The 27,688-nt window shown below is 38.7% G+C and overlaps 1 protein-coding gene across 1 annotated transcript in view; it reads left to right on the plus strand.

Annotated features, from left to right (window-relative positions):
• The first annotated feature begins 6,158 nt into the window (after window positions 1-6,158).
• LOC139312425 (LON peptidase N-terminal domain and RING finger protein 1-like) overlaps window positions 6,159-27,688 on the plus strand; it is a 30,548-nt gene continuing 9,018 nt past the window's right edge. Inside the window, exons 1-11 of the mRNA XM_070937198.1 lie at window positions 6,159-7,389; window positions 10,230-10,348; window positions 13,829-13,951; window positions 14,928-15,062; window positions 16,632-16,755; window positions 17,950-18,082; window positions 21,685-21,799; window positions 22,763-22,884; window positions 23,824-23,982; window positions 25,126-25,288; window positions 26,907-27,053. Coding sequence (XP_070793299.1) covers window positions 7,083-7,389; window positions 10,230-10,348; window positions 13,829-13,951; window positions 14,928-15,062; window positions 16,632-16,755; window positions 17,950-18,082; window positions 21,685-21,799; window positions 22,763-22,884; window positions 23,824-23,982; window positions 25,126-25,288; window positions 26,907-27,053 — 1,647 coding nt within the window. The 5' untranslated portion in view covers window positions 6,159-7,082. The remainder of the gene's footprint in view (window positions 7,390-10,229; window positions 10,349-13,828; window positions 13,952-14,927; window positions 15,063-16,631; window positions 16,756-17,949; window positions 18,083-21,684; window positions 21,800-22,762; window positions 22,885-23,823; window positions 23,983-25,125; window positions 25,289-26,906; window positions 27,054-27,688) is intronic.

Here is a 27,688-nt window from a genome sequence, read left to right on the forward strand (position 1 = left end):
CGGGATTTGTAAAGTCACATTAACTACCTAATTCTGCTTCAGAGTATGTAAACCCAACCAAAACCTGTTGGTGGAAGATAGCAGCAGGAAAAGACTATTTTCTCTGTTCTTAGTACCACTTTGTCATTCTCACTGAAGTAATGATATACTATTTTTTTTCTATTTTTGAATAAGAAGTGTTATTCTTAGCATTCTTCACTTATCTCATTTTATCTTATTTTGACCTTTAGCTGCCTTAACCTCATATTTAACAATCCAGGCTACCAGTCCACTTTATCAACACACAGATACACACACAGACACACAGACAATTTTTGCCCAAGCAAGGTGAAATAAATAAAAAAAGAACTGCCATGATAATGTGAGCTTGGAGGAGAATTCGTCCAATGGTTGGCAGATATCTCCTCAAGGCTATGATTGACCATGTCAATCACAGAGTGTTGGATAAAGAGACAGGAAAGGGGCTTCCTGGTATTAGTCAAGCAGAAGGAAGAGGGCAACCAGGCCAGAGAAATCAAAAGAGGGCAGTTCAGGTTTTGGTCAAATGTGCTTGTGAGAAGAGAATTACTGGGAATTTATGGAATGCAACTAGTCTGAACAAGCAGTTGCTAAGATTGGCAGTGGAAAACAGCAACAAATACAATGTTTGATATTCATTTTAATTTACACACTTCAATCAGCTATCATGACAGCTTGTTCTGCCTGTAAACCATATGCAGTACTATTTATCAATTGCCCTTTTAAAAGATTCTTGCCTGGTGTCCTAGGTGTGTTTTCACTAGCCTTAAGCTGTTATAGTAAGAATGTATATAGAAGATTGATTGTGGCTGATCTCTTGTCCTTTACAGAAAGAGAATGATTTAATTAAGGCAGTTGTCAGTGTAGGCAAGAAAGCTGCAAAGTTGTATCTATGTAGTCATTGGTTGATGTGAGGATACGTTAACCTTTTTAAGGAGGGGTTCCTGGCATGGAGTACTCTGGTATGATAGAGTTTTTCTGCGTTTATGAGAGAATCAGTCTATAACTTCTCAATCATGTCAACTTTATGATGTATGAACTTCAATCCTAGCATACTGACTAGGGAATTTCAGGGGTTGAAGTCTGCAAATTTTAAAAGTTACCAACGTTGAGAAACACTGGTTTACAACACTGAGAGAAGAGTGCCATCTACTGCTTCCTCTGACACACTGCAGCCTCTGTTCTGGCTCTTTGGAGCAGCTCTTTTCAGCAAGTCTCATATCTGCATTATAAGATCATGCTCCTGCCACTGGTTAAACTACAGGTAGTCCTCATTTAGTGACTGAAATTTGTTCCAGCAAAATGATCCACATGGAATCACATGACTGACAGACAAAAATGCTGTGAAAATTGGCTAATTGCTTCTGTCTCATTTAAATAAAGTCCTCATATAACCTTCTATGTCTGACCTGGTTTCTTTACCTTTTTCTACCCTCTCACAAATGATTGATCTTCCTGGGCTGCTTTTTTCAATAGACTACACTTCCCTAAAAAGCTAAGGGTACATTAAAAAGCTCAGCTCTGTGATCTTCATTACTTGATGGGGGATGGGTAGCAGCTGGAAACCGAGCAGACCTTAATCAGTTTCATACTGAAGGCTTTTGTTGACTTAAATTCAAGCATTGGTCAGTTACTTTTTTTTAATACTGTTGTAATTGCCAACTGTCTGAGGCAATTGCTAAACAAGGATTACTTCTATTATATTTTAATGCTGTAATAATTCTAATCAATAAAAGCATTATTTCATCTGAGGTAGAACATATTTTTAAATAAATCTTGCACATTAGATATATTTTAGTGTAAAAAGTTACACTTTAAAGTTACACTTTCCACTGTAAAGTGGAACCTAACAGTCCAAGCAGGGACTGCTGTGGCCTGTAATGACTTGGGAATGCAGCCTAAATTTGTCCTAGATTTCTTCATTGGAAACACATATATTTGCTGAAATAATGGGGTTTTGGCAATTCCCATTTTTTTTCAACATTGGTAGAATATAAGAAATAATGACTTAGACATCCTCAGGATTGGGTGAGAATGGAATATGCCATTATGTTGACTACAACTGAAATTGCTTTTTTAAAAATATTAATTCTCTGTTGACTATATATAATTTTACCTATTCTTATCTACCTATATTCTTTATATCAAATGTCAGGGTGATTTCAGATGGCACAATGCTATCCTGAGGGCTGGTCCGCATTTTGAAATATAGCAGCCATCTGTTAATTTGAATTGTTTCACATTAGAAACCCATATTTTTCCCTTTTTAAAAGCTCGACAAAAAGTAGGCAAACAAAAAAAATCAAATCAATCTCCATGAAGATAGAATTACAGGTAAACCTCACTTGTCAACCATCTTGTTTAGAAACTCTTCAAAGTTATAATGGCAGTGAAAAATTACCTTTTCAACCAGTCCTTGTATTTATGACCTGCGCAGTGTCTCTATGATCCTATAATTGCCATTTGTATGCTATGCAACTGATATTTAACAAGCAGAACAGAGAAGGTGGCAGTAAAATTGGAAATTACAATCACATAAGGTCTCACTTAATTATTGCAACAAGTCATAAATCCATAATGGTTACACAATATTGACCATGATTCTAAATAATGGAGTTGACTGTCCCAATTGTGGTTGCTAAGAACAATAATTTGCTAAGCATATAATTTAGATACTATTATGAAGAATGCTACCTTATAAAAGCAACGAAAAAGACAGAACCACAGGAACATGTAATGTATGGTTTATCTGTTTATCTTATACTTGGCCTCTGTGGATAAATGAAATAATTTATTTTGTGGGATTATTAAAAATCTTGAGTTCCTAATTTGCAGGAAGATGTGTGTATATTGCCATAGCAACAAGCTCTTCAGATTTTTTTTTAAATTAAATCTCATAAATGTATCTTAAACTAAAATGTAATGTGTAAAATGCCAATTAGGGGGAAATTTACTGTACTTATTAAAATGATGAGCAGCGGATGAGAGGTAAAGATTATTCTGCAAGAAAACAATAGGGTAACTCTTGATTTCCAAACTAGGTTTCATAAGATTTGCTGTGGTTGCTTCTACAGAGATTCTGTAACCAACCTATGATGATTTCCTAATATTTTGGCAGTGATATAATAATATTGTGAAAGTTGGTCAACATTTGTTAGCCATTTTGTCATGTTTTTAGCTAAGAGAAAGAATGTGAATGATAGGATTATATTCTTTATCACAGAAGCATCTTTATGAAAGGGAGCTGTTTGGAAAGGAGGTCAATCTGTAGAATATTTATCTCATTACTGAATATTGGTTCAGGGCATATAATCTAATTATCTCACTACTGAATACAGGGGCATATGATCCATTCTCCCAAATTAAATTGCTATGTTCCTTCAATATTCTGCTCCCTCAACTATTTTTACGATGTATTTTTGTTGGATTTTTGCATCCTACCAAGTATTTCTTCCCTCTGGCAATATAATCATGACTCCAAAGTTGTTTTTGTTGTTTGAAGTGGTGGTTTACCCTGTAGTCTCAATCACTTCCTACATAAACTAAGACAAATTTAGAGAAATTTGGGAGATATGGTCTAATATCTGATCTAAATAGCAGCTTTGGGAAGGGTGACCAGTAACCCAGCTTCTAAATGGTAGCTCCAAAGATTGCAAATCACCACAATCAAATTCTGATGGCCTATTAAACCACACTGTGGTCTGGGTTATTGAATGGATCCCTGAAAGTTAAAAAGTCAATAATAACCGTTTCCCGTTTTCAAAACAACCCAAATCTATCTTGTCCCAATTCATTGACCAGGATTTACTTCCACCAGCTCATAGCATAAATCGATGCTTCTCAACCACAGCAACTTCAAGATGCATGGACTTTTAATTTCCCATCATTCTGGCTGAGCAAATTTTGAGAGTTGAAGGCCACATATTCTAAAGTTGTTGAGGTTAACAAAATCTAGTATAAACCATTTTTGTTGTTTTTGTTCCCAAGCTAAACATTTCCTAAAAATGTTTTAGGAAAAAACTATCTTTTAGTGCATGCAGGTATGTTGGAAATCCCAAAGGTGTTTTGCTTCTCAGTTCTGAGTCAGAACTGAAGAAGCTTCTTGGATGAGAAGCAAGATGTCTTCAAGGAGAAAACAAAGTTCAGTTGCCTTTGGAAAAAGCACCTTTGGGACAACCATGACCTGGATGACTGAGAATCTCCACAGACATTGATTGGAAATGTCACGTTTGCTGCCCACCACTGGCGCTGCTCACACTTTATGCAATGTATGCAGGATTGTTGTTCCAGAGAACAATATTCTTGTAAGTTACACTAGAAGCAAAGTGGTGGTGTTGTTTTTTCACCAAGCTGACCGAATGGAACCGGTTGCTTAGCGAAAGCCTTCACAATTACAATAGTGTTTATATTCTAGTGTTGGAAGAAATGTCCATCTGGGTTCAGTTCCAAGTAGGAAAAAGACACTGGAAACATGGAGACCACTTGGAAAGATGGCTTTTAATGGTGGACAGGATCACATGCCTTGATGATATTGGGTGAAAGAGAAAAAAAAAAGGGAAGAGATGCTAAGAGTGCCTGAGTTGTATACACACTCTGGGCTTTTGAATTTGAGCTTATATTTTGATTGGTTGTCAGACTCCCATGGGGCCATCTCTGTAGGCTGTCCTGAGCCCCAGGCTTGGCTGAGCCTTGCTGGGTGATGCAATCTCCCCAGGTGCCATGTGGTGAGTTCTGTTGCTAGATGGGGTAGATGGCTAATCCTACCTTTGTTGGATCTTTGGTGAGGGCATTTGCCTACGAATAGACCTAGCTATCTCTTTAATGTGGACATCTGCTGTGCGCTATTGAGGAGTGGGGGGGGGAACTATTCAGAGTGAGTCAGTTTCCTACCTAAAAACATGTTTCTCCACTTCTCATCCAGGGAAATATAATATTTTGCCTTTTAAACATTTCCAATTGTAGGAAGAAATATCCTTTTGGGTTCAACTCCAAGTGGGGAAAACGACACTGGAAACATGAAGACTGCTTGGAAAGATGGTTTAATGGTGGACAGGATCACATGGTTTGAGTTCCTGAACAGAAAAAGGGTGAGACGCAGCAAGTCCCCGGGTTTTATGCCCTCTCTGGCTTTGAACTTCCTGGGGCCCAGAAAGAGTATCCTGATTGGTTGTCAGACTCCCAGGGGGTGGGGGTCTTAGCTAGCCTTGCTGGCTGATGTAATCTTCCCAGGTACCATGTGATGAGTTTCTGTTGCTAGATGGGTCCTATTGTGTTAGTTTCTGTTACTAGATGGGTCCTATTGTGTTGCAGATGATGGTCCATTGACAAAGATTGAGTTTCTGCCTCTGGCCCATTGACAAAGGGTGGGGGGGGCAAGAAGGTGGCAGCTGCTTTATCTTTAAAACATGCTTCTCCATGTCTCATCCAGGGAAACATAATATTCTGCCTTTTTAATATTTCCCACAATATTTCATTCCTCTAGGAAAGGGGTGGGTGCTAACTTCTTACACTAGAATATTTCATTTTCCTAGGAGAGGGTGAGCGCTAACTTCCCACACTAGGCAGTACCTGAGAGTAACAAGTGTACAGCTCTTTTTGCATAGGACTGTGCTCTTATGAACCACCCTTGCATATCGGTCGCATTCTGTTTTTGCACTCAAATTCCTCGGACGTCATCGTTCCATCAAAGGAACTAATAATAATAATAATAATAATAATAATAATAATAATAATAATAATAATAATAATAATAATAATAATAATAAACAAAACAACAACAACAACAACAACAACATGACCAAGGCAATGTCAGGGGAAGAATCACGAGATGCCTTCAATTTCAGAACGACGCAGCGGGAAAAAGCGGAACGTTCTCTCGCTTCCACTTCTTCCTTTAGGAAAGCAACTTCTTTGTGACGTCAAGGGCGGGAGGCATAGACGCGCCCCTTCCCCTCCCCTTTTCTTTAGCCGACCGGTCCGCGCGACTCCCAACTTTCATCCCTCTCGGAGGTTATGAAACGCACTTCGCTACGTCTATTTCGCAGTGGGGGCCGGCCGAAGCTGGCAGCCAATCGGCTGGCTCTCCGACGCCATCACACGGGGCTGCCCCCGATTTTATGTAATATTCCGGCCTGGGGGTGGTGGTGGAGGTGGTGGTGGTGGGGATAATTTACGCGCGTGTGTGCTTATCTGTATATAGAAGGTCATCGGAGCAATCCGGTAGCTGAAGACCGATCCGGCGTAAATAAGACGCTACTGCGCGGAGGCGGAAAAGTTACTGGTTTGGGGGCCCCTCCTCCTCCTTTTATTCGTCCCACGCCGAGACACTTTCCCCCCCTCCTCCGCCGCCCCGCCTCCTTGTCGCTCACTAGAAAAAGGATGCCGTCTCCTCCTGCCCAGGCTGAGAGATCGCCTCGGGCGACAGGAAGGGACCCACCACCCTCGGGGATCAAGCTTTCTCCAGCGACTGCCCATTGATTGATTGGTTGATTGGTTGGCGTCGTTGAATTGCAAGAGTTAAGCCTTTGGGGGAAACCAGCGAGGCGCTTAGATGCTCAGGTGGAGAGGGCACCGTCCGGGGGTCTTTTAAGACGAAGGGGTCGATTTAGTTGGTCGTTGCATGGAAAAGCAACCCTGGTTGCTGCGCGCGAAGTTGGCCGAAACCGGCGAGTTTGCTTTTGGGGGGCTGGGAATGCTCCAGTGCCTGGAGAGAGAGAGCAAGAGACAGCAGCTCTTTTCCTTCGGAAATTGAAGAATTCCTCCAAGGGGGGGGGGGGGTCATCGGGAACTGCTAGGGAAGTTTGTGACTTGAAGAGCCGGCGATTTGCTCCGTCGTTGCTGGTTGGACAGCGGAAAGAAAGAAAAAGAAAGAAAGAAAAGGGTGTGTGGAGGGTGGGATGAAGTTCAAGCTTTGCCAAAGTATCCCACTGGTTCTTTCGGCCGCTTTTCTTTGCTGCTCTTAGGAAGCCGTCGACCTTTGCCCGGTGCCCTCCTGACTCTCCTCGTCTAGCCCGCGGTTCCCGTCCAGTTCCCTTCTGGCAGAGCAAGAAGCATTTTTTTAAAAAATGGAGCTTTTTGTCTGTCCCTCCTGTCGCATGGTTCTCTGGGACCCGGTGACCGTCTCCTGCGGCCATTCCTTCTGCAGGAGATGCCTGGGCGAAACCTTGCCTTCCGAGTGCTGCCTCTGCGGGGAAAAACTCGGCCTCCTGGCCTCGCGAACGCTGAGCTCGAACGTCCTACTGGGGAACTTGCTAGAAAAGGGCTTGGATACGACCGCCAAGGTGGCCCGGTTAAAAAGGGACCTCCGTGAGCTGCTGAGCAACAGGGACTTCCAGGAAGCGCTGAGGACGCTTCAGAAGGGAATCGGCTTGGGTAAGGTTTGCGTGCTATCCAGAGATGATGCTTTTAAAGAAAGTCTTGCGAGGTTGAACGAAGGGGCCGAAGGGGAAGGGAGGCTGGGTGATATGCGCGGGACTGACCGCCAGGTGCTCCCTGGTTATACAACTTGCCACCAACCTCGCTGGCTGCATTGTGTAAGCAGGCAAGGGACAATTCTTGGTAGTCCTTTTCACTAACTTCTAACTATGGCTTTCCTCTTCCTTAAAAGGCTGGTGATTTTATGGTCATATAAAGGTTTGGGTGTACAGTATATCCCATTTGTGCCTTGCTAGTAGATCTTGTGATTTCCTTCTCTTTTAAAGTGGGGGGTGGGGGGGGGGGAGGAGAAAGAAAGTCTTCCTGCTTGTAATTCGTTTCTGTTGCAGATTTTGTCCACAGAAGTGAAACCAAATGCTGCAAATGGGAATGGTCACATCAGAAAATTAAACATAAATCTAAAGTGTGCATGACAATAGGACTGTTGTTTTTGGAGTTATTCCTTAGGGGCCTTTAAACATTGAGTTATGTAACTTGCTGACTTCCTTGGGGGCCATGGGACTATATTTAAGTGTTCATGGAGGACAAGAATAAAGCAGAGCAGATCTTTCTAATATTTCAGTATCATTTCTGTAATTTGAGGGTATGAAAGTATTTCTGAAGTAACAACTATGAGCAGTTGTGACCTTTCCCCAATTATGTGGGAATCTTAACCTTTCAGAGCACCATTCTCAATGTTGAAATGGTTATTTATTTCAACAATAAAGACTGCATGGAGTCTTTATTTCTTTACCATTTACTTAAGAGGCAAGACATTCAACAGATGCTGCTTTCCGATTATGGTGATGTTATGATGATGATAGATATACCAAATTTCTTTTAACATGCTTTTATTAAACACATAGAGTCTTTGTTGGGGAGGAAAAGATATTCTGTTATTTACCTAGGAGAAATAATCTAATTTCATCTTTAATCTTAAAACTTTCATTAAAATCAGCTTTGGAACTGTTAAGCTGATGCTACTTAAACCTTAGGATTTATGAATGAGTAAATAGGAATCAGGCTTCTTTTACTGATTCAGACTTTCCTGTGCATGGAACCTGACACACCCCTCTCTTATATAGTGCTGTTATAAAATGCTAGTTCTTGTTTTGCAATGAGTCAGACACAAGTGTCGGTACAGGTGTTTCAATCAATGTGAGTTTATACTGGAAAATTTTCATCTAACCTTAATTGTTTTTTTTTTACTTCAGTTGGAGGATTCCTTCAATTAATAGGGATAGAACTCAAATCTATTGGCCCTTGAATTTAATCCAGGTACATTTATAACATGGACTGTCAAGGAACTGATAGATTGAGCAATACTAAACAATGCTTTGGCATTTCAACTTTTTACCATTTATAGTATACTATACTTTTCTTTATAAACACCAAAGCAGATGAGATGAAAATATGCTATCAAATTAATCTTGTATTTGGCATTAAAAAAAAAATCACTTTTTTAAAAAATTTAAATGATCCATGAAAATGTTTTTTGGAGATTAAGAATGTTTTTAACATTGTATTACCCAAATTCTGAGATACTGTGGTATGGGTGCTAATACATTCTAAAACCAGACTTTACCTATTACCATTTATAAATATCTATAAACTTTAATCTTGAGTAAGTCCTGCTCCTTTTGTATTGATTGACACATAGGCCTTTTTCAATTCTTTTAATTGAAAATATAGAAGGTGATAATATAAGAAAGATTTTGGATGGTAATCATCAATGAAAGTTTAATTATTTAAGCTGTTTATCTTGTCTGCCAAATTCTTGTTTAAGTTTATGACGATAACGTTTGCTGAAAACTAGTTAGCTGCAATTTTGCACTTCTTCTCACCAACTGGTTAACATCCATTATACAATGCTAGATAGGGAAAAAAATCAAGAAATTTTGGACTTAGTTGTGGTCATAAGTCAAGGACTACCTGTACAGGGTCATAAAAAGTAAAAAACAATACTAGAGTATATGATTCATAACAGATGATAGCTAACAGACTGAATTGTCTCTTGTTCTTTATTCCTCATTCTCTTAACATCTCTGTAATGGATACTTCTTTGATAGGGGCTTTCTGCCATTGAAAAACTTTTTAATTCTGGTAATCTAATCAGTGGATGAGGCGAGTTCTCTCTTACCATTCACTCCTATCATCCCCCATCCTCAAATGATGCAAGTACCATATATGTTCAACTAAAAAAACAATAGATCTTTTCCTAAAGCACAGAATTGTTTTTTTGACAGTATCAGAATAAAGCTACGTTCAGGTGATTTGATCTGCCATTTTAACCTACAGATCATACTTGAGGTCATCCTTCTTGTCAGTAAAGTACAATTAGTGACTTTAAAAAAAAATATCTGGCTAAACTTATTGGAAATGAACACAGCTCGTTCTAGTCAATAAGTCCCTTTCTTGGAGATTTTCTTATAGTGCCTTGATGTGTATGACTGTACAATCAGAGGTGGGTTTCAGCAGGTTCTGACCAGTTCTAGAGAACCGGTAGCAGAAATTTTGAGTAATTCAGAGAACTGGTAAATACCACCTCCGACTGGCCCTGCCCCCATCTATTTTCTGCCTCCTGAGTCCCAGTTGATTGGGAAGAAATGGGGATTTTGCAGTAACCTTCCCCTGGAGTGGAGTGGGAATAGAGATTTTACAGTATCCTTCTCTGCCACACCCACCAAGCCACACCCACAGAGCTGGTAGTAAAAATTTTTGAAACCCACCACTGTGTACAATGTTTGTTTTTATTATTTCTTAGGAACAACAGTGAAATGTTCTGCTTCCTCCTACAGCTCCAGATGATCTTACATTGAGGGTGTGCAGATCAGAGCTTTATGTGGCTTTACAGGAGTATGAAGGGGCTCTTGAGGATTTGGAGATTCTGTGCAAGCAGAAGCCAGAAGAATGTGAAGTGAGTAGAGTGTAAAGCTGGGTGTTGTGATCCAGAACAAACATATGCTCTTCCCAACTTTCAAGTGGTGAGATGAAATAGCTTTTCTGGAAAAGGCTACATTTGAACTCAGTTGCAATAATAGTATAGAAAGTGGGCATATTCTTTCATATAGTTGCTTATTTAAATATAAGGTAGGTTTTCCCTGGTTCTGTACAAGCCAATGTTGACTCATATGCTCTAACAGAATGATGAAAAAACATTCTGCTGCTAAAATCCACAGAAAGAAAAACTTGAATTACTTCTGGAAGGTTCACAAACTTCAGCTGAATTTTCTCTTGTAGGCAAAGAGGAATTTACCAATGTTTCAGTCAATGCCCAAGTGCAGACTAAATTTACACTCTGCAGAATTCCTGGGAAATATTGAATGTTTGAACTTAGATAGTGGAAAACCAGGGAGGTCTTAGTGAATTTCACAAGACTGCCTTATAAAAATTTCCCTACGTTTATCCATATTCTGCTCCCTGACAATAAATTTCTCCACAAAAATTAGACAATAGAAGTTATTTACTATATGGAATACTATTTGGATAAATTTGAAAGAATTGGTGACTGGAGTTTGCACATCCAATCAGCATAATATTCTAAAAGACAAGTGCTAGTGAGCTGTCCAGAAAATCCCCACTCTATATGTCTACGGGGAGGAACAAGTGATAAAACCTGTATTGTGACATCATGATTGGGGAAGCAAATCTCTAGCCCAACCTGTTCTGACAGATACCAGTCTACTTTGAAGAAACAAATACTGGATGACTGATTTATTGTGGCTTATCCCTCAGTCTGTATCTATGCTAGGCTTGAATGTAGCCTGGAGAGCTCAAGTAGAGAATTTTAAATCTTGATTTATATAGAGACCAAACTAACACTTCTCATTTCTGCTGACAGCCCTTTACACTTTACTGTAACGCTTTACAGTTCCCCAATATCTATAATTAATTCCATCTCGCAGGAGGGCCTTTTACTTTGGCATATATGGATGCTTTCCCCACAATGAAACTTGTGGGTAAATATAATAGTATTCCTTACCAAGACCATTTGTGTATTTACATAGACTTTGAAACTGAGATAATAGCGCATATACTTCTGAAATGTCTTATCTACCACATTTAGCATTAGAGATAATCTTTCATCTTAATTACAAACTATTCAGACCAACCTCAGTTGGTGACTGTGTGCTATGTATTAAATCAGAGGTCTTCAAACTTGGCAGCTTTAAGACTTGTTGACTTCAACTCCCAGAGAATTCTGAAAGTTGAAGTTCACAAGTCTTAAAGCTGCCAAGTTCGAAGACCTCTGTATTAAATGATTCGGATACCTCTAGAATTGTAGTCAAGCTTTGTACCATTGCTATGACCGTTCAGGTTTGTGGACCTGATTGCTTCCCTAGGTATAATTAGTATGAATAGGTTTTTATAGGATGCTATGTAACTTTGTCTTTTAACTTCTGTATGTTTGGTCTATGATTGATGAGCCTTGGTGGCGCAGCAGACTAAAGTGCTGTTAAGTAGCACCAGCTACTTAACTGCAAATTCTGCAAATTCAAATCTCACCAGGCTCAAGGTTGACTCAACCTTCTATCCTTTTGAGGTAGGTAAAATGAGGATTCGGATTGTGGGGGCAATAAGCTGACTTTGTATAAAAAGAACACCGCTTAGGGGGGGCCAAAAGCCCTACTAAGCAGGTATATACAAAAGTATGAAGGCTATTGCTTAGCCTTGTAAGCCGCCTTGAGTCTCCGGAGAAGGGCGGCATATAAATCGAACCAATAAATAAATTAATAGATTGTATATTTTTAATAAACCAAATTCCTCCCCTTGCATATTTTGTGTGGCGAGATGTTACAATGCAGGTTTAAAAGGGAGAGCTTGCATTGTAGAGCTATGATTAATGTTTTGCTAGTTTGACATCATCATGATTAGTAATTTGAAAATGCTATTTTGGAGCACTTAACATTCTTCAGTTGGCTGTATGTTCAAACTTGTTCTCATATGTTCTCCTACTTTCTTAAAACTTCGGTCTTTTGATATTTGTGTATTCCCAAATAATTTCTGTGAAGGTACTTGCACAAATATGACAGTTGCTGACCATTTTTTACAACAACCAAAGCACTGATCCCCCCCCTCAAATGATTTGTATTTGATCACAATTTTGGAAATAAGGATTATATTTTAACACCTGCCAGACTTGTTCTTTTAGGCTCTGTTGAAAAGCTCTTCAGCCTATGAGGGTGACAAAGCAAGAGCAGAATCAGTGCAATTGTCATTTTGCTACATTTTTGGTATGAATGTTTTGAAGAAAGTGGTAATAGGTGTGGAATATTTTTATTTTGAGGAAAGCCAATTTTATTTCCATTTTCAGATGGCTTTTTTTTTGTTTTCGCCCTTTATTTTCTTCATATTAAAGCAGTGGGGAAGTTGTATTGTTGCACTAATTGAAGCTATTGAAGCTATTTCATACTTCCCTCATAAATATGCTCTTTTTCTTCATCCTGTTTTACAGTAGGTTTTTTGTTTTACGATCCCTAGTCCTGTGCGCAGAGTAGGTTGATCAGGTGCTGCCACTTATTGAGACTAAAAATAAAGTTTCCTTTGAGTCATACTCACGTCTGTAATGAATATTTTCTTGGGTCTCCCCAGGTCTATTCTAATATATCTAACCAGCATTCTTAGTATCTGTGTAATCCAAAATAAAAATGTTCAGTGAAACTCTCTCTGGTATGTGAATGTGTATGTTTGTTTATATATTGATATATACATATATAAACCAACACATTGGACATTATACATTCCTTGGTACATACAGTTCTGAGATAGATGAATTAAGAGTCTACACTTCTGATATACTTTTTTTTGCACCTGAGGGTGCATTAACTCCATATAGCATCCATTCTCAGTAATGCTGGTGGGAAAGAGAGACTTAACGTTTGTCTCACAGATTTTCTGAGTGACATCACTATTTTCCTGCTCTTAATTTTCTTGCTTCACAGGGATTGTGGAAGTTGATGGGAAGAATGATCCCTACCTAATTGCCATTTCATTATTCCAGCAACATCTTTTGCTGTTGCCCTGTTGAAAAATGACAAGTTAGGCTAGAAGGAATATAGCTGGGTGATTCTTTGGTTCTGCCACTCATGGAGAGGAGGATTTAAGTAGCAGCTTGCCTGCTCATCAAGAGTCTACACCACAGGTGTCAAACTTGACCGCACCATGTGATGTATCAAATTTTTTGCCTTTGCGGAGCTGGGGTAGGCGTGGCCTGTGCGTGATGCATCCAGCCCGTTGGCTGCCATTTTACACCCCTGGTACACTTAGGACTGTATACTTGATTGACTGATTGACTAAATCTGCTGTCATTGGCATTATGCAAAGCAATCTGCAGCTGCTGCAGAATGTTGTGACAGTTCAAGAAGGCAACTGAAATGTGTTTCATGTTTCTTTTCAGGGCTTTTTTAGAAAAGGAAAAGTGCTCTTGGACTTAGGGAACCAACCAGAGGCCCTGCTGCAATTTCAACATTGCCTTACACTGGATTCCAGTTTTCATGCAGCTGAATATGAAATAGAAAAGGTAAGTGCACTATGATGACTGAGCACCTTGAGATTAAATGTTGGAAGCGTAATTGGTTTGCATAGGAAGATGTAGCAGTTTACTTTTGGAATTGATGAAGTTGTATCTACTCATACCTCTCCAATTGGGTATCACTCTGGTTTTCTTTTTAGAAAAGTATTTGTTTCTTTTGAGAATTGTTAAGGATAAAGAATTGTTAAGCTACACAGAAATTAAGATTTAAATGGCAAAATATGATTTGATGTGTCTATGGTTGCACACAGTTTGTCATTTTTGTGTGATGCTGAGCAAAGGTTTACAACATTCCTGATAGGTGTGGGGGTATGTTCACTGTGGTCTGAATCACATTTGGGCCTTAGAATATCTATCTAGGTCTTTGCTTACCCCTAATAAATACTGTATATTGTTAGGCAGGTTGCTTCTGTATTGATAAGAGTTATGAGAAGTCATTTCTCTATATAATGCAGTGTCTCGGTCTGAACAACTTTAAGCCGACTGGCTAGGAATTCTGAGAATTGAAGTTCACATATGTTCCTAAGATTGAGGAATACTGGTTGGGCAAAGAGTATTTTTTTTTAAAAAAATCATACTGACATGATGTCTTGTCAAGTATAGCATGAAGAATGTGAAGCCTGTATCTGACTAGCTCCATATTTAACCAACTGAGAGACATGAGCCTTACAGACTTCTCAGAAGTCAGATTCTACTGTGAAGATTCTGTCTATGGAGATTCTCGGTCATCCAGGTCATAGTTGTCCCAAAGGTGGTTTTTCAAGAGGCAAATGGACTTTCTGTTTTTTTCTTTCAGGATGTTTTGCTTCTCATTCAAGAAGCTTCTAAGAGCTGAAGAAGCTCCTTGGATGAGAAGCGAAACATCTTTAAAGAAAAACCAGAAAGTCCATTTGCCTCTTGAAAAACCACCTTTGGGACTGTGTTCTCTTTCAAAACCAACTAATGTAAAATCTTTCTGTTGCAGATTCTCACAAACGATGCCTCCCCTATTCCTGGTACTGTTATGGAGTTGAAGAACAAAGGCAGTCAGAACTTGGAAGGTTGTAAATCAAGGGAACAATTGACTTTTCTTAAAGGTTTTGAAGGCGAAACTCTACCGGTAAGTCATATGGGATGATGACTTACCAGTTCCAAAGTTAGAGATAGCGTAATAAAAATATGTAAAGCTATATACAGAAATATGTATATGGGACATTGGTGAAGGGATTTCCATGTGGATCCTTTCATGTGTCCAACACTTCAAGACTGTCTGTTCACCTCTGGTTTTCTCACTTAAAGACGTTCTTGTACATTTATCTGTAAACAAAAGAACCAGCTAACGTTTGTAGGGATTGGGGAAATCTTACCTTTCATAGAGTTGCATTAACTCCTTTACTTTTAAACAACATCTGCTTTTTTAATCTATAATAATAAAAATACAAGAATTAAAAATAAACATTAAGTACCATCATGCATCATAGTACAAAAAGCAAAGCAAAGGTAAATCAGGAAATAATTAAAGTGTAGGAAAAACAAAACAACAATAACAAAAGAACAACACAGTTTAAAAATAAAGTTAATAGAGATTAGAACATTCAAATATGCAACAGCATCAGATCTTAGTTTTTCATAGTTTGATAGGTTCCAGGTTTTTAGGCTATCATTCAATATCACATTCATATATTTTGCCCTAATTTCTCAGACCACAATTTACAATCCTCTGAATTTTAAATCAAAATGATTATAATGTAGAGAAGGCTCAAAAACTGCAAGCCTACATTCTAAATTATTAAAGCTTTAACTGTTGGTGGTTTGATAAAACATATACTGCAACTCCTTAATCCAAATGACATGCAAGTTACCCTTATTTAAAGGTAAAGGTAAAGGTTCCCCTCGCATATATGTGCTAGTTGTTCCCGACTCTAGAGGATGGTGCTCATCTCTGTTTCAAAGCCAAAGAGCCAGCGCTGTCCAAAGACGTCTCTGTGGTCATGTGGCCGGCATGACTAAATGCCAAAGGCGCACGGAATGCTGTTACCTTCCCACCAAAGGTGGTCCCTATTTTTCTACTTGCATTTTTTACCTGCTTTCGAACTGCTAGGTTGGCAGAAGCTGGGACAAGTAACGGGAGCTCATCCCGTTACGCAGCGCTAGGGATTCAAACTGCTGAATTGCCAACCTTTCAATCGACAAGCTCAGTCTTAGCCACTGAGCCACCACGTCCCTATTACCCTTATTTAGTTTTGTACAATTTTTCAGTTGTGAATAAAACTAAACTTTAGGAAGTTTAGAAACTTCACATTCAACTAGCACATCAGACCCAAATTGTCCAATTGATAGATGTTTCTGTCGTGTATTCTTTATGACTCCAATGATCTTGTGGAGTGATTAAAGCTACTTTATGTTTGGGTAGAATACGTGGACCAGTAGATATCTGAGAATTTGTAGTGTAAGAAATTTGATTCAAGCTTTATACCATCCCCTTCTTAGGTATGATCACGCTTCATTGGAAGTAGAAAACAGTATTTAGAGAAGGTGTCATACCATGTAACTGATTCAAGAAATAATATCTCTGCATGAGTTAAATAAAGCTTGGGAGTACTGTACGTAGTGTTGCCTTTTTGTTTTCCTATCTATACTTGTGACCCTTGGTTTGGTGTTTAACATCTTACTTCCCTTTATTAAATAGGATACGAAGGCACAAAAAGAAAATTGGCTGGAAGAAACTATGCCTGATCATAGCCAGACAGCATTTCCCATGTCTCAATGGATGAGGAAGAAGTTCATATCAGACCTTTCTGCAAATAAAGAAGGTGAGTATATCAATAAATGTTTACAAGTCCATGCTTTTTAAAATAAGCTTCTTATCTCTGCCTAATAATGCCCTAATTATGATAAATTATTTTGGCCCTGTGCTTGAAAATCTTGACCTGTCATTTGATCACTATCTCTCCTCCCCCCCCCCGCCACAAGCAGGATCATTTTAAGCAAGTACTTTGAGCATACTCCCCAAACCCTAGAATCATGTGACTGTTCTCAAGACCGAATTCCATCACAAGAAGCCCCAAGGAGTGCCTGTTGTATATCAATAGGGGCCTGATTAGATTGCACAGTTTTAATGCTGATCAAATGATAGGGTAGAGAAGGGCAGCCCAGCTTAATGTTAAAATTAGCTACATCACACTCAGTCCAGCATGATTTACGGAAGAGTCCTGCTTCTGTATATACTGGATCTTTCTAGTGGTTTGGGGCCCCAGCTGGAGATAAATATAATAATATCCATCCGAACCAGGGGTGAAATCCAGCAGGTTCTAACAGGTTCTGGAGAACCAGTAGCGGAAATTTTGAGTAGTTTGGAGAACCGGCAAATACCACCTCTGGCTGGCCCCAGAGTGGGGAGGGAATGGAGATTTTGCAGTATCCTTCCCTTGCCACACCCACCAAGCCACGCCCACAGAACCGGTAGGGAAAAATTTTGGATTTCACCCCTGATCTGAACCTGCACAAAGTGGTATCCCGAATAGGGTTTAATGGCCCAGGATATGTTAGCTCGATTTCTTTTGTTGCTGAACAATTATTTCCAATTTTGATTTTGATTTACAGTCTAATTGGAAAATTTTGGGGATTTTACTGGGAGACAGGAGTGCATATAAAAGATGAAGGCAGTGGCTGAAAGACTCTTCTTTCTTTAATCTCTTTAATCTCTGAAAGGGATTATATACTTAAAGTAACATGTCTAGGCTGCAGGAATAGAGCCCCAAATAGAACACTGGTGGCCAGTGTTCATGTGAAACCAATTGCCACTTGGGATGACACCATAATAGACCCTTGGTCTTAAGAGGGAGGGAAACCCCACAAAATAGCTCCTTGCAAGTATGTGACTTGGTCAGATCTCTGACCCGCAATAAAACAAAAGTAATAAAAATGACCAAAGTGGGGTTCAGTGAGAAGTTGATCGGTGTGCAAGGTTCATAATCTGACTTTTGCTCTTTCCTTTTGTGAACCAGATTCGGAGGAAGAGGAGGCCTCACCAGAGACTTCAGGAACTAGATCACCAGATATAAAGTCTACAAAAGACTATTGTCCAGACTTCATGGGCATCCTGACTACATCAGACTTGGAATGTTCCCTTTGTATACGGTCAGTTAATTAACAGCCTAGGAATAATCAAGGAGAGAAGTAACCTAGAACTAAGGAGAAATTTCTTGACAGTTATAACAGTGGAGAAGCTTGCCTTCAGAAGTTGTGAATGCTCCAACACTGGAGGTTTTTAAGAAGAGATTGGAAAACCACTTGTCTGAAATGGAATAGGGTTTCCTGCCTGAGCAGGGAGTTGGACTAGAATATCTCCAAGGTCTCTTCCAACTCTGCTATTTTGTTAAGAGCTGCTGGGAAAAGGGTTTTGAGGTGCAATGCAAATTGAGCATGATGTGTCTTCTTATGGTTCTAGCCCAGGGGTGTCAAACTGTCGGCCTGTTGGCCGGATGTGTCACGCGCGGGCCACACCCATCCCAGCTCCACAAAGGGAAAAAACATCATGATATGTCACGTGACGGCAATATGATGCTGTGAGTTTGGCACCCGTGTTCTAGCCAATGGACTTCTGAAAAAGCCATGGGGATAAACTTCTTCCTTATTTGTTTAAGAGTAAAGAAAAGGTTTTGGAACATATTTGCACTTTCTCTTGGTATTTTAAATACATCTATTCTATTTAAAGTACTGTTCAAAATTAAGTATTTTTTTGTGAATAGAAAAATCCTATATCCATAATCTCTATATTCTTACATGTACTAAAATCCGGTGTATATTATAGGACTGCTTGCTAAAGAGCATGCTCAGGTTTTCACCAGTTAGAAATGAGACACTCCTCATATGAAACATGAAGTGGTACACTACTGCATGGTATGATATCAGAAAATCTTTTTTGACTGGTAAAAAAAAAGGGGGGGAATAGTGATGATTACACACCGAAGTTTTTGTTAAAAGTACAGTTTAGCATTAGAATTTAAAATAATAATTTTAACAATCTAAAGAGTTAAACATTGAGGCATGCTTTATATAAGACTAGCCCAACCATGAAGTTTAGGGATCTCATATCATGAATGTTTGCTAGAAGGCAAAATGAACTTGCTTGCAAAACCCTCCACCGCTGGTTTGATGTAGTTCTTGCCATTTAAATCCTCTCCTCAGTTGTGAGAAAATCCTTGAGACAAGGAGCAAAGAAATGCTGCCTGGTCTGAAATGCAGATTGGGGACTGGAAGATATTAAATGGAGATGCAACCTCAGTGCATGAACATTTACTGTGGAAAGGCTATGAACAAAAATTAAAACTGGGTTAGAATGTCATGACAGTATTCAATACAATAAAGGGACGGAGTGCCTGAAAAATAAGTCCAGGCAGAACTTAATAAAGGACATCTTTGACCCCTGAAATTGTTATCCAATTGTGCCAGTGTAATACTTCTTGCAGAGTAGTACTACTTTGCAATGAACTGAAATTCGTTTCATTTTGAAGATGGATATTTCAAAGAAAGTAAGAAAGGACGGCTCTTTGGCAGTTAACCTTAATCGATTCCAATCTCTTTTGCAGAATATATTTTTTTATGTGGAAAATAGAAACACTGGCTGTATCATATAATGGTCCAGTGTGATGGAATTGGAGCAATTTGGGGGCTGGTATTAAAAAAAAATAGAGAAATTGTAGAACAATGTTTTTCTTCATGTATGTATTGTAGTATTTTAATGTTAGCATTGGAAATTGCAATCATGTGACCACGGCTCACTGCAATATCATAATTGTGAGCCAGGCCTGCAACAGCTACAATTTTGTGGACTGGTTGTAAGTCCCCCTTGTTCAGCACCATCATAACTTGAATGGTTGTTGAACAAGTCGTTATAACCCAAGAACTGCCTGTAATCGTCAGGTGTTTTAGGAATCTTAGTGTTAGAGTCTTGGCAGCTGATTCAGTTAAAAGTAAATCTTCAAGAAAGATTCACAAAGTCTTTAACAGTATGTTTTGAAAGAAAAGATTTAGACTTACAAGAATTTGAGCACTCAACACTTTTCACTTTAGAACTGATTTATCTTACTTTACATTGTGCTGGAGTCTTTTTCAATTTCTTTGCAACTTCTCTGTTTCGAACCAGGAAGAAGGCATTTATCTCAAGTTAACACAGGAACTTGCTGGTGGCTGTTTACAAAGCTGTCCACCATTGCAAAAAATTTTCTTCTGATCCTGTGAACTGATTATTATATTATGCAATCATATGTTTCCCAAGAACGCAGCATATTTCTCTTGATATTACTGAATTATGATGCAATTGAAATGGACCATATGGACTGAGGTTTTTAAGCTCTCTTCTGCAAAATCCTTGGGTTTGGCAATAACTTGATGGGATTCCACGAGAGACTAAGAACAAAGTTCACTTGAATGCAGTCGCTTTATTGCTAGAACTTTGCCTCTGGATATGGGATTCCAGGAATAATAAAAACACAATAATTTTAACTAACAGGCTCTATGGCCTGTGAAAAGGCTAAGAAACACCTGATTTACACTATTAAGTCAATCTCATGGATATTCAAAAATCCAAATAAAAAGCATCTATGACTGTCCTGCAAAAATGGGTCCATTATCTTGCTATTGGTTTTACTCTTAACATAGTATTCAAGCATTTATCTAATTATTCCATCTTCTGTTCTCTGGGATAGTGGAATACAAATCATTCTTCTAAAGGTTGCCGAGACATACGATAATATTTTCCTATGGTCATACTTTTCTTTCAAACTAAACGTTTTCAGGTTCCTCAGTTTCTTTTCCTAGAACTTAGTTGCTACTTGCCAGATCTTCCTTATTGCTCTTCTCTGAACTGTTTCCATTTTATCTTAAATCAGGTGCCAGGAATTGGAGACTGTCTTTGAAATGGAGTCTGATCAGAGCAGGGATCTTCTGTCATTTTGAACCGAAGCTTCCTGCATTTACCTTTTTTACCTCTCTTCCAAAGTACTCATTCATATTTAGCTTGTAGTCATCATTTTGCAAGTATGAGCCTTGGTACTACAGTGGTTTAAAGCACCCTGTTATTAACACAGCTGCCTGCAATTTACTGCTGGTTCGAATCTCTCCAAGGCTCAAGGTTGACTCAGCCTTCCATCCTTTCTAAGGTAGGTTAAATGAGGACCCAGTTTGTGGGGGCAATAAGCTGACTTTGTATAAAATATACAAAAGTATGAAGGCTATTGCTGAGCACATTGTAAGCCGCCCTGAGTCTCCGGAGAAGGGCGGCATATAAATCAAATTAAAAAAAAAAAAAAAAAAGTATCATTACCAAGCTAGGTAATAACATAATTTGAGATCTAAGTGAAAAACTCAACCGTTGCCTCTGTTAAATGTTATGCTGCCATTTTCCATTCATTTCTCTAACCTCTTAAAATTGTTCAGTAATGTACTGCTGTCTTGTTAGGTATTGATATTTCCACCCTGATTTGTATAGTCTGTAAATATAATAAGCATTCTTTCCAGCCAGGTCATTAATGAAAATGTACAAGAGTACAGGGCCCACAGCCAAACTCTGAGACATCCCATTGATATCTTACTTTAGTTTGAGGCAGAACATTGGTTGACGAGCATTTCTTGAATTCTTTCCAATCACCTAATGGACAGGCCATCAATCCCATACTTAAGTGGCTTGCTAATAATGAACATGTCAGTGCCCAACAAGAGATGGTGTTTTTTCTCCGCAGTATGTTGTATGAACCTGTTACCACACCATGTGGCCACACCTTTTGCAAAGAGTGTATGGAGCGTTGCTTAGACCACCGACCCAACTGCCCACTTTGCAAGCAAAGCCTGCAAGAGGTAAGAGGGACAATTTTCTCTTCTTTGCTTGCAACTGCTGGGTGCTTTTCTTTATGTAGCCAAGAAAAAAAAATAGATGGTAAACCAGTTCTGTCATTCCAGTGCATCTGAAGAATATTAAATTATGCAGTATTTGGAGATTTTGGATTTGCAGATTGGCATGTTCTTTAGCCTTGACTTTCACTATTGAATGGATTTTTTTTTGTAGTAAAAGTGGCCTTGATTAAGATAGAGTGTCTGTGTTTCTGATGTTTATGAAAGCACATCTCCTGGCAGGTACAAATATTAAAACAATTTCTATTTTTATTACAATTTTATTGTGATTTTATACATTTGTATATATATATATATGGTTTTATCTTGATGTTGTAAGCCACCCAGAGTCACCTGGCAGTGAGATGGGCAGCAAACAAATTTAATAAACAAAATAATTTAGCTTTAGCACTGAGAATGATTTTGTATACAGTAAGTCATAAGAGGTAGCCATAGTAGTTTAGACTATCTCATAAAAATATTAGGCTCCTTACCAAGTGTTAAATCAAATAGATTTATTAATTATTGCCAGGTATTACTGTAGCCATAATTAGTACAAAACCAATTTTGCATTAGGCAAGAGTGACTGTTAAATATTGACAGGTGCTAAGAGTGCGATTTTCAGAAAATATTTGCAAATGTCATCAGGGGGGTCACCTGAGCCAAAGTTTTATTGTTTGGAAAAATACACTGTTGAAAGGGGATTTCAGATCTATGCAATTCAGAACTGGATTTTGAAAAATCTCTGCTCTTAAAAACTGGCTAAGTCCTGAAGAGGAACTCGGAGAATGGAGTGTCTTCTGCTGAATGCTTTCAATCTTCCATTCTACAAAAGATGTACTTTGTGGGACTAAAATATATAAGATATATCTGTAAATATGTATAAAATATATCAAGGTGATATAATTATGAATGTTTGGTTCCTTCCAGTATCTGAAAGCTGGAAAATACAATACTACCATTCTGCTTGAAGAGTTGATGACTACAGTCTTCCCTTCACAACTGGCAGAAAGGAAACTGGTCCACCAAGCTGAAATGGTAGAACTTTCAAAGTAAATATGGACTCTTTGGCTGCATATTCTGTGTATACAATCCCAGAAGCAGAAAACCTATTTTAAAGGAATTGGAAAGTATATTTGACAGTTTTATCCAGTTCTTCTTAGAAGTAAGCTTATTACAGTTAGGACAATCGCTTCAGGGCCCATGTTGGCAAGATGAGCTGGTTTCCCTAACTTCAGTTCCCTTCATTGCTATTTATTTCAATTAACCACAAATAATTATCTCCCCCAGCACGTTTTAGCATTTCCTAGCATTTAAAAAAAACAACGGTGTGTGTTCATTTCTCTCTGGGTATTCATGAATGCACCTACACAAGGTAAGCTTTAGATAACCCAAGAATCTGTTCATAACGACCCTGAGTTATTCATCCATCCATCCATCCATCCATCCATCCATCCATCCATCCACTCATTCCTTGTCCACCCTTGTTTCATAATGAGTGCCTCACATCATCATATCTTCAATTTGTTTTTCTCTCTTGTGTCTTCTGTAATCTGATATGAAGGCTCTAATGGCAATGTCTCCCTATGCCTTATTCCAGGAATACCTGCAAGGTTGAATAAATACATTCAGATAAATGCAGCTCTCTTTCTTATCAGTGTAGGGACCCAGTGTTGATGAATGTGCCTAGCAATGCTGGAAGGGACAGATGAACTAGATAATAGATTTATAGAACATGACTTTTGGCAGTTCTTTAGAGTTCATGGAGTAAAATGAGCATATAAATCTAATATCTGGCTTCTTGGTAGGTTCAAAAGTCCACATGCATTTTAATCTTTTTGAGCAGGCATGGAGGGTTCATCTGCATGTCCTTTTATGCATGCATAAAAGTTATCCAGTGGTATGTTTTACTCTGAAATCCTCCTGTTGATTTTTCAAGTTCCTAGTAGTCCTTTTGTTGATCATGGTCTTTCCCCCCTTTTCTTTTACAGCCTAAACAAGAATATCCCCATCTTTGTGTGCACCATGTCGTTTCCAGGTCTTGTATGTCCTCTTCATGTGTTTGAACCTCGCTATCGACTCATGATGCGAAGATGTCAGGAGACAGGAACAAAGATGTTTGGCATGTGCATGTATGAAAACGGAAAAAAGTAAGTGATACGAAAGACCGAGGCTGCGACTTTTTAAAACCTGGGTCTACAGCAGAGGTTGAATCCCACAATTTTGGGATGATTGGAATCAACAGATGGAACCATACCAAAAAGAATAAATTTAACTTTTGTTTTCTGAAATTCTATATATGGGTTCTGCTTGGTATTTTGAGGCAGAATGTCAACTTCTGAATTGTAGCTGAATGCTCTCTTCCTCTTCCTCCTCTCCTATAAAACTTAGATTTTAGAGAAGTGAAGAAGAAAACTCCACTGAGTGCCATAAAAATGAAATTGCAAATCAGATTTCATTGATAGATACCAATGATTAGGAGGAACATAATCAGAATCTAAATAAACAAATAGATGAATGGATATTGATAAGTTTTTATTGATATTTCTTTGCATGTTAGTCTGCACTTGGTGCTTATCTATGGTAGGTAGAATAGAGATAGTCACCTGGTCTTTCCCTCAATATTGTTCACTATGCCGGCTCTGTCTCTAACATCTGCATATTGAATGCAGTCTTTTGCTCCTGCAGGGTGACTTTTTGTAGTGTAAAAGGAAGGAACATGTGCATCTGGTTGAAAATGTCATTATTTGGGACAATGCAGGAGTCCCAGAAATACGTTAATAGCCTGTTCTTTATATACATTTGCTGGATATGCAGTAAATGTAAAACCTAAAAGGTAGAAGAAATTTTTTCATGTGTGTGAAATGCCAGAGTCAAATGGGTACAAATAAAAGGGAATCTGGATTAGAAAGTTGTTCCAGTATTTGATACTGATTGGATTTTAATTTAATTGCATTTAAATTGTATTCTTTTTGAGTCTGGATCCTCCTATCCCAAGCCATTCAATTCAAAGCATTTGCATAGTAGCCTCCCACATAGGATGTGTCAAATTTTTCAACTTTCAATTTCCAAACCTAGGGGTGCTCAAAAATTGTGACATGTCTTGTGGATTGTAAAGATATTTTGCTTACTTTAATATAATTTAGATGGGCTTGGTAAGTGACTACATAAATATCATAACTTTTTAACATTTTGTTTGCTTCATTTCCCACAGGTTACATAGAACTGGAAAAGAAGAACTATAAATATGAATCTTCTTTCTATCTTGTATTAATAGCCTTGTCTCTTTTCAGCTTTGCTGACTATGGCTGCATACTGGAGATTCAAAAAATAGCATTTTTTCCTGACGGACGGTCATTGGTGGACACTATAGGCAAGAGGAGGTTTCGAGTTTTGAGACGAGGGCACAGAGATGGCTACAACACTGCCGATGTTGAATACTTGGAAGACGAGAAGGTGAGTAGCCCTTATGTGAAGAGTAAAGTCCTAAAGATCTGACTAAAACAAGAGGAATGATATGCGCTGGGTGTCGTTTGATACAGGTTGTACTTGACTTATGACCACAATTGAGCCCCAGTTTTTTTGTTGCTCACCAAGACAGTTGTTAAATGAGCTTTGCCTCATTTTAGACCTTTCTTTCCACAGTTGTTAAGTGCAGTTCTTAAGTTAATTACACAGTTGTTAAGTGAACCTGGCTTCCCTATTGACTTGGCTTGTAGGAAGATAGCAAAAGGTGATCCCATGACCTTGGGACACTGCAACCATCATAAATATGAGTCAGTTGCCAAGCGTCTGAATTTTGATCATGTGACCATGGAGATGCTGCAACGGTTTTAAGTGTGAAAACAGTCATAAGTCCCTTTTTTCAGTGCCGTTGTAACTTCAAATGGTCACTAAATGAACTCTTATAAGTTGAGGATCGCACGTAATTTACAGGTGTTCATGATTTATTGAGTTTATATTTCACTTTTGCACCAAAAGATGGCATTCAAGGTGGTAATAAGTAAACAAATATTAAAATGAATAAATTTAACACAGCTGAGCTACAAAATAATTACTTGAACCATGCTTACTCTGTTGAATCTTATAGGGCAGATGGTAACGATTGGAGATAGAATATTCAATTTGACCCTCTGCCATTTTTTTTCATGGATAGTTTGGTACAATAAATGTATAAAACAAGTAGAAAAACCTATCATATTGATTTATGGGTCTGCGCTTTCAATTTATGGGTCAACAGCTGTTCACGGTTAGAAAGAAGGAAAATCACTTTTTAAATGTCTTCTCTGTTCTTAGAATATTGCAGCAAAGCAATAATCACTGCATCCCACCCAAACACAGCATTAATTATTTAATTCATTGGTTAAAATAGTCACCTGTCAAGCTGGAACTTTCTTTGATAATGTACTAATACATAGCTTCTATTCACCTTGCTTCTTTTAGTAAGTGATACTGTTCTTCTGGCAGCTCTCAAATGAGTACATGTCTTTCTTAAGAAGACTCTCTTTTCTTTAAAAAAAACCTTGGTAACTGAAATGCATCTTCCTATCTCCTCCTCTTGCTCCTCTTAATGGCCTGTGCACCAGCCTGCCTGTCCCGTAATTTGCCTTCTATCCCATCCCATCCCTCTCTCAGATGTCACTATTGCCAATAAAAACGGCTAGTATCTGTTCCTTTTTGCAATGACTTCAGTAGTAGGGAAGAAGGTCCCAGCATCTGACCTGTCCCTATTGTCCCAGCACCTTCCTTTCCCACTAGGCTGAGGAGTTTCCACAAGAGCATTTCCTTCTCTTATCTCCCACCCCAAACCAATTCTGCACAGATTAGCACATTTCATTTGCTCAGTGGAGCAAAACATCCAGGCACATGTTTCAGTTTTGGCACAGACCACTCAAAACCAGGTTTTTCAAGCATGCAATATTTTACATATCCCTACTATATGGCAACCACATCTGAGTTCTACTTAGTAGTTACGTTTTCTCTCACATTCTCTTTTGAGCTCAACAAATTCTTTCATTTTTACTTTCAATATGCTTCACTTTGCTTGTTTTTAACTTCTGACCTTGTGATCTAGATGGAAGGAGAAGAACAGACTGAGCTCCAGAATTTGCATGATTGTACCTATGAGCTAACCCAGAGATTTTATGAACATGGGGGCAGGACTTTCAGACAGCTTGTGATGCAACATGGACCACTTCCGGAAAAAGAGGAAGACATACAGGTATTGAGACTTGTTCTCCCCAGGAATATAAAATAATCTGCAGGGGAATGAGATCTGATAAAAGGGATATATGACTGTCATATAGTATAACAATAAAAATACTCAGATTCCATTCTAATAGAATAGAATAGAATAGAATTCTTTATTGGCCAAGTGTGATTGGACACACAAGGAATTTGTCTTGGTGCATATGCTCTCAGTGTACATAAAATAAAAGAGAATAATTTGGAGAATGTAGAAGAACCCCAGTCTTTGGAGGGTTGCAACTCCTGTGCTCCAGGGGTGGGTTTCAAAACCCGACATTACTGGTTCGCTCGTGGGTACATGCTTGTGCGCTGTGCGCTACTGTGCGCTACTTCTGCACATGTGCAGAAGCGTCCGGGTGGGTGGGCGGAGCCTCCCGCTGCTGCTGCTGCTACTGGTTTGATCCGGGGCAAACTGGTATCAACCCACCACTGCTGTGCTGGAATGGATTCTATATTTTGATAGCCTATTGTGGTAAATTAGATAAATTAGGTGCCCACAGTTAAGACTTGTTGGCCATTAGTTGATTATGTGCCATTAAGTTGGTGTTGACTAGTAGTTGGATAGATAGACTGTTTCTTAAATACATGAGCCATGTCATATTTGGTGGC

This window comes from Pituophis catenifer, unplaced genomic scaffold (assembly GCF_029215685.1).
Source record: "Pituophis catenifer annectens isolate HBS135680 unplaced genomic scaffold, rPitCat1.0.hap2 SCAF_2, whole genome shotgun sequence".
NCBI classification, from domain to species: domain Eukaryota; kingdom Metazoa; phylum Chordata; class Lepidosauria; order Squamata; family Colubridae; genus Pituophis; species Pituophis catenifer.